General features: G+C 36.2%; 1 protein-coding gene across 1 annotated transcript; it reads right to left on the reverse strand.

Annotated features, from left to right (window-relative positions):
- Window positions 1-11,564: 11,564 nt before the first annotated feature.
- Window positions 11,565-12,314, reverse strand: LOC107610760 (uncharacterized). The gene is made up of 3 exons (XM_016312762.3): window positions 12,251-12,314; window positions 11,955-12,140; window positions 11,565-11,714 (listed from the first exon to the last, which is right to left on the reverse strand). The coding sequence occupies exons 1-3, from the start codon at window positions 12,305-12,307 to the stop codon at window positions 11,565-11,567; spliced, it is 393 nt and encodes a 130-aa protein (XP_016168248.2). The 5' UTR covers window positions 12,308-12,314.
- Between the last annotated feature and the right edge of the window lie 1,725 nt (window positions 12,315-14,039).

The following is a 14,039-nucleotide window of genomic DNA, read 5'->3' on the forward strand; positions in this document are numbered from 1 at the left end:
ATGTTCAACTTCTTTGTTACACAGGACGCACATGTTATCACCTTGGCTAATAATTCCCAATATATGGAGTCTTTCTTTAGTATTTACTCTTCCTATCAGAGTAAACCAAATAAATAACTCCACTCGTGGCGGCACCAAACCTTTTCATAGTGTTCTTGTAAAACTGTAGCTGGTTATATCCCCCGGAAGAATTTCTGACTGTACTACCTACACAAACGAGTTAGTTGAAAATATACCTTCTTTGTCGAACTTCCAAAAAATTCTGTCTGGCTTATCATGTGATAGCTTTATAGGCCTTAAGGTCTCATGCAACAGATCCACTAATTCCAGCTCCCTTTGGTATAAAGCTCACCTCCACTGAAAATTCCAAATCCACTCTAACCCATCCCATAACCCACAATCCCCTATGACAGATCTTTTTTGGTTTGAAATGGAGAAAAGCCTCGGAAAACTCAACTCTAACGGACCACTTTGTAGCCAGACATCTTTCCAGAAACGCGTCCTCATTCTGTCACCCACCTCCATAGACAACCCCGCAATCATCTTATCTTTTATAGTATTATCTTTGAGTTACAGATGGCAGATATCCTTCCATGGGCCCCCTCTAGTAGGTAATGTTTAAGCTGATAACATCACACTAGGATTCAAATCATAACAAGAACATACCACTTTCTTCTATAATGGACATTCTTCTTTCGAAAAACGCCACCACCACTTGAATAGGAGCGCAGCGTTTCTAATCACAGCATCACCTACCCCCAATCCCCCCAACTTTTTAGGGGCTTGAACCACCTCCCACTTAACTAGCGCCAGACCATTCCTACCTTCCTCTTTACTCTACAGGAATCTTCTCTGCAATGATATCAACTTTTCTGCCACTGTCTTCGGCATCTTATACAGGCTCAAGTAGTACACCGGCAAGCTATTTAACACAGACTTAATAAGGATCAGCTTACCCGCTTTATTGAGTACCTTTGCCTTCCACAGACTGAGTTTCTCCTCTACCTTGTCAATTATCGGTTTCCAAGTCTTGACCAGTCGTAGGTTTGCTCCTAAGGGGATGCCAAGGTATCTGACTGGAAGGTAAGCCTCCTTGCACCCCAGCAAGTTGCACATGTTGGATGTCCACTGCTGTTCACAGTTGATTGGGATTAGACTTGATTTATCAAAGTTAATGGATAATCCCAACATCATCTCAAAGCACCTTAGCAGCTTGGCATAGTTTCTGATGGTCTCATCCTCTGGCGGACAGAACAATATAGTGTCATCAGCAAACTGGAGATGTGACAACTCTATATTGTCCTTACCAACTAACAGCGGCATAATACGTCTGTTTCTAACTGCCTCCCCTACCATCCGATGCAGAACATCAACAACTAGAACGAACAGAAACGGAGATAAAGGATCACCTTGTCTCAAACTCCTCTCCATTTTAAAAGGTTTAGATGGTGAGCCATTTATCAGGATCGACATAGACGCTGTGCCAACACACTCCTTAACCCATTCCCTCCATTTCCAGCCAAAGCCCATCTTCTGTAGCACAATGTCCACAAAGCTCCATTTGACCCGATCATAAGCCTTCTGAAAGTCTAGTTTAATGATTGCCGCTTTCTTTCTTTTTGTCTTCAGCCATTGCACTGTTTCGCAAGCAATAAGTGCCCCATCATGTATTTTTCAACCATTGACAAAAGCGCTCTATGTCTCTCCCACTAGACCTGGCATGACAGATCTCATTCTTTTGACCATCACTTTGGAAATCACTTTGTATACGCAACCTACCATGCTTATCAGCCGGAGGTCCTTAATCTCCTTGGCTCCTGTGTACTTAGGTGCGAGAGACACCCAAGTAATATTAGAGTCAGAAGGCAACCTTGAAGATCGGAAAAAATCCATAACAGCTTTGGTGAACTCTGCACCAATCTCATCCCAACACTTCTTAATGAAATTCATGTTATACCCATCACTTCCTGGAGCCTTGGAAGATTCACAATCCCAAACTGCCTCTCTAATCTCCTCTGATGTCGGTAATCTCTCCAAAGCTATGGATTCCTCTTCATCGATCCGATTTACCAGTCCATCCCTAAATCCCACCACCAGTGATCTCTCCTGGTGATACAAATGTTTATAGAGGTCTCGGATAGCAATCTTGATCCGACATTGATTCCTTACCAACCTACCGTTAATTATCAGGGGATCAATTTTATTGTTCCTCCTTCTTGCCGACGCCAAGTTATGGAAGTATCTAGTGTTTTTATCCATATCCTTCGCATGCTTGGAGCGTGACATCTGCTTCCAGTGTATTTCTTTTCTCACATACCACTGCTTGCAACAGCTTACTAGAGCCTTCCTTCTAGCCTCCAATGCACCATCATATACTCCATTTCCTGCCAACTCATCTACCTTTCTGATCTCCTCCTCAAAGTGCTGAATTTTCTTATCCATGTCACCAAATTTATCCATATGCCATCTTCTCAAAGGCACCGTAAGAGCTTTCAGCTTATCTGTGAATTGCACCTCACGAAGGTTCCTCCATTCCTCTCTGACCATTCTTAAGAAACCTTCATAGGTAAACCAAGAATCTAAACTTCGAAATGGACGCGGACCATCTCTGCATATGGTATTCTGAACTATAATTGGACAATGATCTGACAGGCCTCTTGGTCCCCCTTTTAGCCGAATCTCTGGAAACTCCTCCGTCCATTCTAAACTCACAAGTACTCTATCAATACGACTGTAAGAGCTGCTTCTAAACCATGTATATTTGCGATCATTCAAAGGTAAATCCACTAACTGCATATCTTGAACCCAACTCTTGAAATCTTCTGTTGATGCTGTTAATCGGTCCTGACCTTTCCTCTCTTCAACATGTGTACCCTCGTTAAAGTTGCCCATGCAACATATCAAGTCTTGACATAAGCCAGCTATAAAGCTCAGTTCCTTCCACACAGCAAGTTTTCCTGCTCTAGTATGAGCACCACATACCAAACAAAAAGCACAACGATAATCATTTTTCAAAAGGACTCCTTCCACACATAACCATCTCTCTCCTTTGTAACAGTTATTCATTCTAAACAGCATGATATCCCACATCAATAGCAGACCCCCCGACATGCCTTCCGCACCTACAAACTCCCACCCCACAGCATCATTTCTCCAAATTCATACTACATCAAACTTAGTCACAACTTGCATTTTAAACTCAACCAATCCTAGCATATTCAATTTCTATTTCTTTTTTAGCTCTTTAACCATACTCAATTTTCCAACCCCTCCTAGCCCCCTAACATTCCAAGAGCTAAAAATCTTAATAAAACTTTTTTACACACCTTTTTGAACTTTTTCGGTCTACATCTCCGAGCCTTTTCTTTCTGCTTGGCCAATCTCCTCTTCTGATCTAGTGCTTCATTCTATTCTTGCAAAATTGCCATTATATCATCATCTTCATTGTACTGCACTGCTCCGGATTCAACTGCCAGTTCCCATGCCCTTTTATTTTCGAGCATTTGTTCTTCTCTGCTCAAAGCATTCCCACCACAGACCTCGTGGTTTCCAGAGTCAATATTGACCTTCCTCCCATTCGCGCCATCACCCTCAGCAACCTGTTTTTCAATTCTAAAATCACCATCCATCCCATTCTTGCCACTTCCTTCATCAAGCCTTACCAGTACCCCAGTTGCATCGGCCTCTAGTGTATGTTCACCATTTTCAAGGATCCCAGCTCGATATCCTATGGCAACCTCCCCCCTTGATGTACCCCTCTCCTTAGTACTACATTCGCACACTTCCTTCCTGGAGGGGCCAAGCCCTGCCTTCACTTTCATTGAGATATCAGATTGCATGGGATACTTTGAACAGCCGCCTGTCGTCCCTCTTTCAGACGCTCGGTTCCCCGCTATGGCTCGTGAACCGCCGCAATCAACAAAGCCGCTTCCTTGCTCACCAGCTCGGTGGTACCCTCCCAGATCAGCCCAACAATTCCCCGTCACCGGACCTGAACCGTCGCAGCCAAAGTAGCCGTGTGCTTGCTCGCCGATTCGGAGGTCAGCCTCACTGTCCGTGTCAAGGTTCTCTTCTTCGCGCAGGTCTTCAGGCGAACAGTTCCCCGTCACCGGACCTGAACCGTCGTAGGCAATGCAGCCGTGTGCTTGCTCGCCGATCCGGAGGTCAGCCGCACTGTCCGCGTCAGGGTTCTCCTCTTCGCGCAGGTCTTCAGCTGCGGCGGGTAACCCAGCAGCAACTGGGGCGTATCTAGCCAGCCCAACCTGTTCCTGATTCAATAGTAGCCCTAGCCTTCCTGCTTCAATGCTGAGTGGCCCCGAACTTGAAGATAGGCAGCCCAAACTCCCTCCTTCAGCGCCCGTGCCTTGCAGTGTGTAGTTGGGCCAGCAATTAGGCCCGACCTTGCAGATAGGAAGCCCAAACTCCCTCCTTAGACATCCTTTATTCAACCCGTCAGTAGCATAATCCCTAGTATAATCCCAAGTAACCGTTTTTTCTGATTCATCAGCGTTAACCAATGCATAATCTCCCTTTAAATTAGCAATTCCATTAGCTGCAGAATCTTCACTTTCCGTTGAATTTTGAATGCGAATTAATTTGCAATAATTCCATTCATTCAAAATGTGTTCAGGAATTACCAATCTATCCTTATCATCTTCTACCTCCCGTGTTACCGTCATCACCATCTCAACCACTGGATCTCTGTTTGCCACCGGCGCTGTGGAACTCGAACTGCTTGCACCCAATATTCACATGTTCTTGAGAGACAAGGTTTAATTCCGTCATCAAACTTGTACTGTGACCCATAACTCTCGTGACCGACCTCTTTAACTAGAACGTCGAACCCACTAGTACCGACTGTGATGTGAATCCATTCGTTAATTATGTCCATGATACAAGTGTCAATTTGTACCCGTCCCACACTAAATGAGATGCATGATTCTGTGGCTTCGTCACACCCAACAACCTCTCCCCATTGACTTCCTATAAGCTTGAACGTCTCTACTGACCACGTATGCAAAGGAACACCAAAACACTCTAACCATACTCTTCGAGTTTCACTCCGTTCCTCCTCATCCAATCTCCACACGCTATGGAAACACTTCAAGATATTGTTCAACTTGAAGGTGTAGGCTTCTTCAGCACTTAATATACTATCAAAGGTCAGGAGAGCTTTGTATGCTCCTAATTCTCGTACTTCTACAACTTGCGACAGATTCCTCCTAATCATGGTGTTTAGCGACTTATAGTCAATCGCTTTCGTCGTACCACCTATTAGACTCCTTTGGAGCTAGGCCAGGTTCTCTTTTGCCACCGGCACTTCCATCTTCTTCGTCCACTCGTTACCGTGGGGGTCTTCCTTTTTTTCCTCTTTCCTCAACTCCTTCCCATTTCTGTCTGAAGCCCTCCGGCTAGCCTCCTGTTGAGGTTGAACCTTAACAGTGTTCTGGATGTCATATGTCTCATGATGTCTCTGGACCTTCGTCACTTCTTTTGTACGTCGGTACCGAGCTTCTCCTACTAAAACTACCTTCCCTCGTAGCCGCATCTTATTCATTTCCGCGATAGCCTTCAAAGCTCCACCCTTTGTTGTATATCGGACGAACGCAAAAATGTATGCCATTCCATTTTTCATTTTCCGTGATAAATAGATGTCGTTTATGCGTCCAGTCCAATTGAACAACTGATACAGTTCCTTTTTTGATATATCCTCAGGGAGATGTTCTACAAACGAAAGTACTCTTCTTGATTCCAAACCCTAGGATCTCTATTCAACAACCTAGTGCTACCCCTCCCGGTGTTTCCCACCCCCCTCTCTCTCTCTCTCTTCCTCTCATGTTTTATTTCATTCTCACATAGAGATTTCAGGTTCAAAAAATTATACGTTATCCTATTCAATTCAATTCAAATCGCATAGTATACTATAATATTATTATTTTATTATTATATTTATAATTTTATTTATAATATATTTAATTTGTTATATATTTTTATATTATTTAAATATTATTATTATTTAATAAATATTTTATATTTAAAATGAAATTTATTTATTTATTTTAATTAATCTATATTTTTATTTTTATTGTTATCTTATTATTAATTTTTAAGATATTATTAAGACTTGTTATATCATTGTTAATTATTTAAAATTTGATATTGAGAGTTGTTATTGTATATTTAATTTTTTTAATTTACAAAATCATAAATTTAATCCAATCCAAATCTATTTAAATTTTGATCGGATCCGAAATCAGTATTTTGATCAAATGAGTTTTTGACATTCAAATCGCAGCACCGCAAATACCTCTATTGATGACGGTTGATTTATGATTTATCTTTGATTTTTTATTTTTAAATGCAGATGGATGGTTTTGTTTTACCACCTTTTGAGTTGACTAGTATTTCGAAGGATAAGGACATTATCTTTTGTTTATTATTCTTGATTTTTTCCTAACCCTTTATATTTATTTCTTTGTATTTTTTCATTACTTTGTAATATTTGTTGTTCCTTGTGTACAGAAATGCGGGAATAGAATAAAAAGTGATATTATATTTTGTGAGTCACTGTTAGCATCTTAGTTTTTTTCTTTTATTTAATTTTTTTAGGTCTTATATTTTAAAAATATAAAGTAGAAATATTTTGTTGAGTTATCATGTTGATATATTAGATATATTTCAAACACAATGTATATAATTATTTATCTGACATACGTGTCTTTTATGTTCATACATATCCTATCTTAAAAAACAAAAAAAAATACCGGACACATCCCAAAATTAAACTTTAATAGCGCAGGCTACAATAAAAGTTCAGTATCATTATAATAATAAAAAATAATTTAGTAGTATATTAACTAATTGATATACTATAGAAATAAGACTTCATGAGTTGAGGTCTCTGAGAACAAAACAAAAAAGGGCATAATTCATACTTTGCCATAAAAAAAGATATTGCTATTTTGAAGAGAACCTATCCGAATGACATTAAATATATGACTGGTTTACCTATATTGTCATCATCATTGATCAGCAGAAAGAATATACTACTCTTAAAAGATGTAACACTTTGAGAATTCCAACGAACGGTAAAATCCTAAGTCCCTAGTCCTTCCACTGTCCCATCTTCTTTGGCTCTACATCCACTCACCCTCTCTTCTTCGTTGCTCCTTGTTCACCCATGTTCGCTGCATGTTTATCGCTTCTCCAGTTGTCGTCTGCCTAATCCATGCCAAATAAGAGAAAATGTTTCTCCATGATTCAAATTTTGGTTCTGTATACTTCTCTTTGGTTCTGTGATTCTATGTTTTTCTTTATTGATAATCATAGAATTACTATATTCATAGTTTTATCTTAAATATTATTGTCATGCTTTGATTTTTCTTTTCAAATGATACCCAAACCCTTATCTCCTTATTGATTTATATATCATTTTGCTAGCGATATATATGTTAATTACTGGTTGATTATGCTTGACGGGTTGTATCAATTTGCTAGCTATATATATGTTAGTTACTAAAAAGAAAATCTAGCCTTTTTGTTCATTAATATTTTTTTATATATATAAATTTCAGTCTGATGATATATATATATATATATATATATATATATATATAGTGACAGATCCAGAAAATTTTGATAATGAGAACAAAATTTATATAACATGACAATAATTTTTATAATAAAAATAATATATGTATATAAAAAATTAAATATTAAATTCTCTAATAACTATTATGTATTTGTGTATAAATATATTATTGTTTAATTTATTTTTAATATGTATTTTATATGGGTAGTTATTTTTTATGTACATGTAGCATGATTATTGTTATGATTATATTTTATTATTGTAAAATACGATTAGCCTTCAAAATATTTAATATACCAATTAAAACACTAAAATAGTTATTTAAATTATAATATATAATTTAGAATTCTATTGTTTTAGGTTTTATATTTTTAAAAAATTAAATATTTTTTTCTTAATACTACTATTAAAATTTCTCTCTTTTTATATATATTACTAAACAATTATTTAGAAATTCACTTCCCAACACATTTAGAAAAGTTATTTTAATTAATACAATTGCTATACAAAAATTAAAGCTAATTTCAAAAGAAGATAAATAATACTTTTTTAAATTGATTTTTAAGAAATAACACTAATTTCGTTTAAATCTGAGAATTGATGATTCTAACGAATATCTAATATAAAATTCTTAAATTGACGGTTAAGTATCAAAAGTCACAACTAGAAAATTGATTAATACAGACAGATTTACAGACGGATTTAGTCTTTATTACAGACGGATTTTTGGTTACCGACGAAATTACCGACGGATTTTGTCGTTCTGTAAAAGCCCTGTCGGAAATTATTTACCGACGGATTTTTTTTCCGTCGGAAAATTACAGACGGATTTTCATCAATTACCGACGGATTTTCCCTCTGTAAATTCTGCATCCATTTTTTCGAAGGCGACGAACTTTTCGACGGATTTTCCGTCTGTAATTACAGACGGATTTTCAGACGGATTTTTCGTCTGTAATTACAGACGGATTTTCCGACAGATTTTCCGTCTGTAATTTGAACTTTAGAAAATCATCTGCACTCTGATTACAGACAAAAAATCCGTCTGTAAATCCGTCGGTAAGGTAAAATATTTTTTTTAATTTTTCTATTACAAAAATAAACCTGTTTTCATACAAAATAAATATAAATTTAATAAATACAATTTTTTTTAATCTATTTTGTATTCGAATATTTATAATATTTCAAAAAATAAACAAATTCATCATATTATCAAACTAAAAGAATAGTACTATAAACAAGCAAATTAATATAATTCAAAACATAAACAAAGTGTATTAATACATTAACTATAATATTAAGTAACAACTATACATCAAAGTGTGTTGATACATCAACTATAATTCATCACAAACAAATATTTAATTAAAAGAGTATGTAGTCAAATCTTATGGAATAAAAAATCTCTTGGCGTGTATATTTGCCATGCCAAGCCAAACCAAGCTAAACAGATCATGCTAGAATTGCATAGGTTCTTCCTCTAAATGAGACAGTTGCATCGGTGGTAGTGTTGGCATTGGTCAAGAAGCAACTTGATGATTTGTTTGAGGCATACACAGTGGCCTGAAATAATTATTTTTGAAAAGTAATTATTCATTATTGCTCTAATTCAATTAGAGGGAAAAAATAATGCAGTGTTGTAATTTTGTTTTCATGTATTTTGGTACTGTGATAGAGTTGTAGAATTTCTCCTCTAAAAGATTTCCGGAAAAACAAGAACTCGCGCTCGCCATCGGCTTTAAGCGTGACAAAAGCTAATGCAATTCTAGCTTCAGAGTCAAACCCGCACGCTAGATGTATCAATAAAGTTCTGCTTTAAAATATCACATAACATATACCCGAATTCATCCTTTCCTACCTGAAACACACAGATGGCAAGGAATTAAGCTCTGATTATCTATTCAAGAAAATCAAGGCAGCGTTTTCCTACATGAGACATTCCTAACAGAATAAGCACTTGCTCTTGCAACCTCAGATGCTTCCTGCAGTCACTTCAACGGTTACTAAAAGTTGTTGAAATTGAAGATTTTATTTGAACTTAAAAATGAATGCCACAGCATCCAAACAATTTCTATAAAACAAACCTCTAATAAAGAAGCCCCCCACTTAAATGCTCCCAGGTTCATGCAATCTTTTGCTAAACAAAGAAGCCCCAAAGCAAGCCCATATTGTGCTGGCACACATTGTGATTGAAATCTCCAAAGCTTGTCGAAATTGTTCAACTCCCTTTCATGTAGAAAAACCCAAAGACAATTTTACAGATAGTTATAGAATATAAACCATTGGATGTGGTTGAACAGCTTCCAGAAATTCATGAAAGGATTTGCAAAAAAATAGAATTCATTATTATCGAAGAGTACCTTCCTAAATGAACCAAGTGTCAACGAGATATTTCCGCTTTCAACCAAAGCAAAGACCATCTTATCATCCAACTCAATGGCATGGCCATAAGACTGATGGAGAATTCAAAAGTAAGTTGGTGGTTGAGGAATTAATCATCCAGAAGATTTAAGAGGAACCCAAACAGAAGGTACCTTTATGGTTGCAGTATACCTTCCCAGTTGCTGATAAGCAAGGCCCAAAGCCTGAAAAAGTTTTAGATACTAAAAAAATCTTGTATTTTGCAGCCAAAATATTTTTCACAATGACAAAGTTCAAATCCAGTGATGCTTTAGCATGTAGAAGACCACCCATTTCAGTCACAATCTCTTCTATCTTAAGCTAAGAAAATGGAACACACAAAAGCACCAGGGATGTAATGTCTGACAAAGAAAGCACATTAATACCAAAAGTAAGTTGAATTTTTTAAAAAAAATGTTACCTGATCTTCATCTGAATGAATGGAATCTGCTGCAGCAGAAGAAAACTCTACAACAAGCAACATAAAAAAAAAGAGTTAATTTATATATCTCAATCCATAAAGCAAGTAGATTCAAACAGCGAAAAACGAAAAGCTGAATAAACAGAGTTAAATAAGGAAAAGAAATTATCTGAATAATGAATGAAGCAGCAAATAAAACTAAAAGAAACCAAATTGCAAGGATGATGAACACGCTACAGCACAACAGATCCACACTTAACCATACCAACCATTTTTCTACTGTGTAATAAAAAAGAAAATCAAAAGGTAAATAGGTATTTCCAAACAGATATAATTGTTCCCCAGAAATAAGAGAAATGAATAAAATGCATACTACAACAACCACCAAATAGCAAGTGAAAAGGATGATGTCCAGAATCATAACTACCTGTGAATGCCCAACTATGAATAGCTTTGAATTTGTTATTGAATATATGTAATTGATCATTTCTGCCATATAATACAGGGCTAATTCCTGCCAGCTCCAATCCCAGAATTTCTATCAAGGGACCAAAGTTGAATCAATCACATGATGCAATGTACAAACTCTGGCTCTAACAATTCCAATAAAAATAATATACACTGAAAATGACAGTGAAATGAAAATATAAGTATCATGACAATTTAGAATATTTTCTCAAGATCAGTGATCATCAACAGTGCTGTGGAACTCAATTTGGTGCTGAATATAAGTAGCTTCAGCACTGAGAACAATTTAATCATTCTTACTTCAAACATATCAAAGTAAATAGAAAAGGCTTGATAGTATTCGGCACAAACCCTTTTACTATTAAATAATTGAATGATAAAACCTACTAAAGTGTGACCTTATTCATATCAATTGCAAATGTTTTCCCCAAATTCAAATTAATAAATGAACATTTGGTTCTTAGTTTTGGCTCATAATTATTTAGCACTGAACTTTATGCACTCAAAAACCAAGGATAATTTCATTAGGGACTTTGATATAAAGCCTAATGTCATATTATATCACTCCCACAAGCAGAAGCAAAAGCACAATTTGGTTATTGCACTACATGAATTAGAAAGGAAGTAAAGAGACAAGCATAAAGGTTCATGAATCCTTCTGTTCATGAATCCTTCTATTTTCAATCAAGCAAATTCATCCCAGTTCATACCCTTTGCAAGAGCTACATGAACAGCTAATATAGCAGCATCCACATCTTCTAAGTTGTATTCTATCAATTCTGCCATTTTAACACAGTGATCAGCTTCTTTCCTCAATGTGTGCACTCGATTTTCCTACACAGGGAAATGATAGATATAATTGTTTTACATGTTAGCACCATCAATGAAATCAATAATACTTGAATAGCAAGTTTTTTCACTTTTTTCTCAACTTCACATGAAAACTATGCCTGTTTATTAGATCCGAAAGAGACTTCAAATATTAGAACATAAACGTGTATTTAGTCTTATAAGAGGTTCTTCTTTTGGGTTAGAATCCAGTAACATGAGTGTGACTCTGGCATGGATACCAACCTGATCCTGGCGTATTTTATTCAGCTTCTGAGCAGCTGAGTTTTCTTTGGCTTTCTGCTGTTGTTCAGACCTTTGGCTCTCAATTTTGCTGTAGAACTCATCCAAGGAAGCATCAAATGTCTCAAATTTTGTGTAATCCCTTGACTTAAACTGGTTGAGTAAGATTGGGCAGAACTCGTCATAAATCTGCATCAACATATACAGAATACCACAAAATCATTTGAGTATGCATTTTTGTCCCTAATTCTCTCCCATACTCACTATGCCCCTATAATTATAGAGAAATAGAATAAAACCTGGCTAACACTTCCTGTTTGAGAGGAAGAATCCTTTCCCAAATTTTGTTTCTGCATCAAAATGTATCCTCCAGGAACTATTTGATAGATGAAATATCTCTAAATAATATATTTGTCTGCAGATGTCAAGAGATCACAATTCTAGATCAAATTTTTCCAGAGAAGCACTACCAAAATTCTGTGAAAGACAGCATAATAAGTAACTAAAACTCACAAATCCAGCTGTTTAGAGGCATTCCTTGAGCTGCACGGCCAGTATTTAGAACATAACCATTCATCAGAAAGCTGTCCCTAAAAAGTGGATTCTGCGTAGTTATCACTGTATGTATAATCAAATAATTTGTTTATTCATTGATCATATAGCACTATTAGTTTGCAACCAAGGAAACAATTGCAATAAACACCTTTTTTTGTATATATAAAAAGGATTTTGGAAAGCCTTTCAACTTCCCTGAAATTGGTATAAGCTGATAAACAAGGGCATTATATATGCCAATGTATAAGCTGATAAGGGAGGCAGAGAAACACAAATTAACACTTAAATAAAGCAAATTATAGAGGTATAGAAGATCAAACTAAGTCACAAGAGTAACAAAATAGATAAATGCATCTAAGATGGCCCCAGGCTTGTTTTGCTTGATTGGCCCAAGTCCAAAGGCTTGGCAAAGGTGAAGGAACAAAACCTGCAACTTTTTAACTATGTAGCCATTGCTTCCTCAGAGGCTAGCTTGCAATCCCGGAAAGATGAATCTCCATATGCCTAAGACAGAGAAGAACAAACTAAGATATTTTATCAACTATCATAAGCATGTGCCTGTTAAGTTTCTAACTTTTCCAAACACATTTATGAGAACTCAATAATAACAAGAGTGGCCAAATAAATATAATTAATTACCATATTAGCATCTAGAAGTTCTCTAACAGCATCATCAACATTTTCAGCAGTTTGTTTTACCTGATTAACACAGATACATACCAACAATTATCCAATGTAAAATAAAGAGAATTGCAAGAATTAGTTAATGATTAGAAATTTAGATTAGCTGGATTCCTTCTTCCTCCTTAGAATTAGTTAACACAGATACACAGATATCACACATCATGCAATGCTAGTCTATTCATTTAGATTAGCTGGATTCCTTCTTCCTCCTTAGATTTTCACTTACTATGTGTGTGTTGTGACAAAAGAAGACAAGAAATTGGATGTTTACTATTGTTCTGTTTGGTGAGTTTTCTTTTTCTTTAGGGTGTACTTTTTCCCGTTTACAGTTTACAAATTGTTGAATGAGAATAATGGTTTTCCCGGCATGGCTTATTTTTACCATCGTTGTCTGATTCTCTGATTACTTGCTACTTTCATCTTCGTTCTATGGTAGACATGGTTATCACATTAAAGAAGAAAAGAATAATGCTTTCTATTTTTCCATGGTTCGGAGTGGTCATTGGTTCAATTACAAAATATATACAAAGATGGTGTTAAGTGGAAAAATAACTGGTTAAACTTGATGCTTAAATATGTTTGATGCTAGTGGATTAGATGTCAATGATCTGCTTTTTGGTGCATTCTTCAGCCGTCATTCTAACAAGCTAAATCTATTTCTGAAAATTTAGTACTTTATGTTTCAGACTCAGAGAATTAGAAACTATCAAGTAAAGAAATATTAACCTGAGTATTTTGACCCCACCAACTTGATCTCGTCTAACAGATCCATCGCCAGTTCTAGCAGATCCTGAGTATTCCTTCTGTATCAATCGAATCGAATCGATATAACAGACGTAGTCAAGTCAC

The sequence above is a fragment of the Arachis ipaensis genome, chromosome B8 (genome assembly GCF_059453495.1).
Source record: "Arachis ipaensis isolate K30076 ecotype BB chromosome B8, ASM5945349v1, whole genome shotgun sequence".
In the NCBI taxonomy this organism is placed as follows: Eukaryota; Viridiplantae; Streptophyta; class Magnoliopsida; order Fabales; family Fabaceae; genus Arachis; species Arachis ipaensis.

What these genes read in the sequence shown, in the direction of transcription:
- LOC107610760 (XM_016312762.3), bottom strand. Translation starts at nt 12,307, where the DNA reads ATGCAGAAACAAAATTTGGGAAAGGATTCTTCCTCTCAAACAGGAAGT. An exon ending in AAACAGGAAGTGTTAGCCAG is followed by an intron (nt 12,141 to 12,250) that starts GTTTTATTCTAT and finishes ATGTTGATGCAG; the next exon opens with ATTTATGACGAGTTCTGCCC. An exon ending in ATAAAATACGCCAGGATCAG is followed by an intron (nt 11,715 to 11,954) that starts GTTGGTATCCAT and finishes TTCCCTGTGTAG; the next exon opens with GAAAATCGAGTGCACACATT.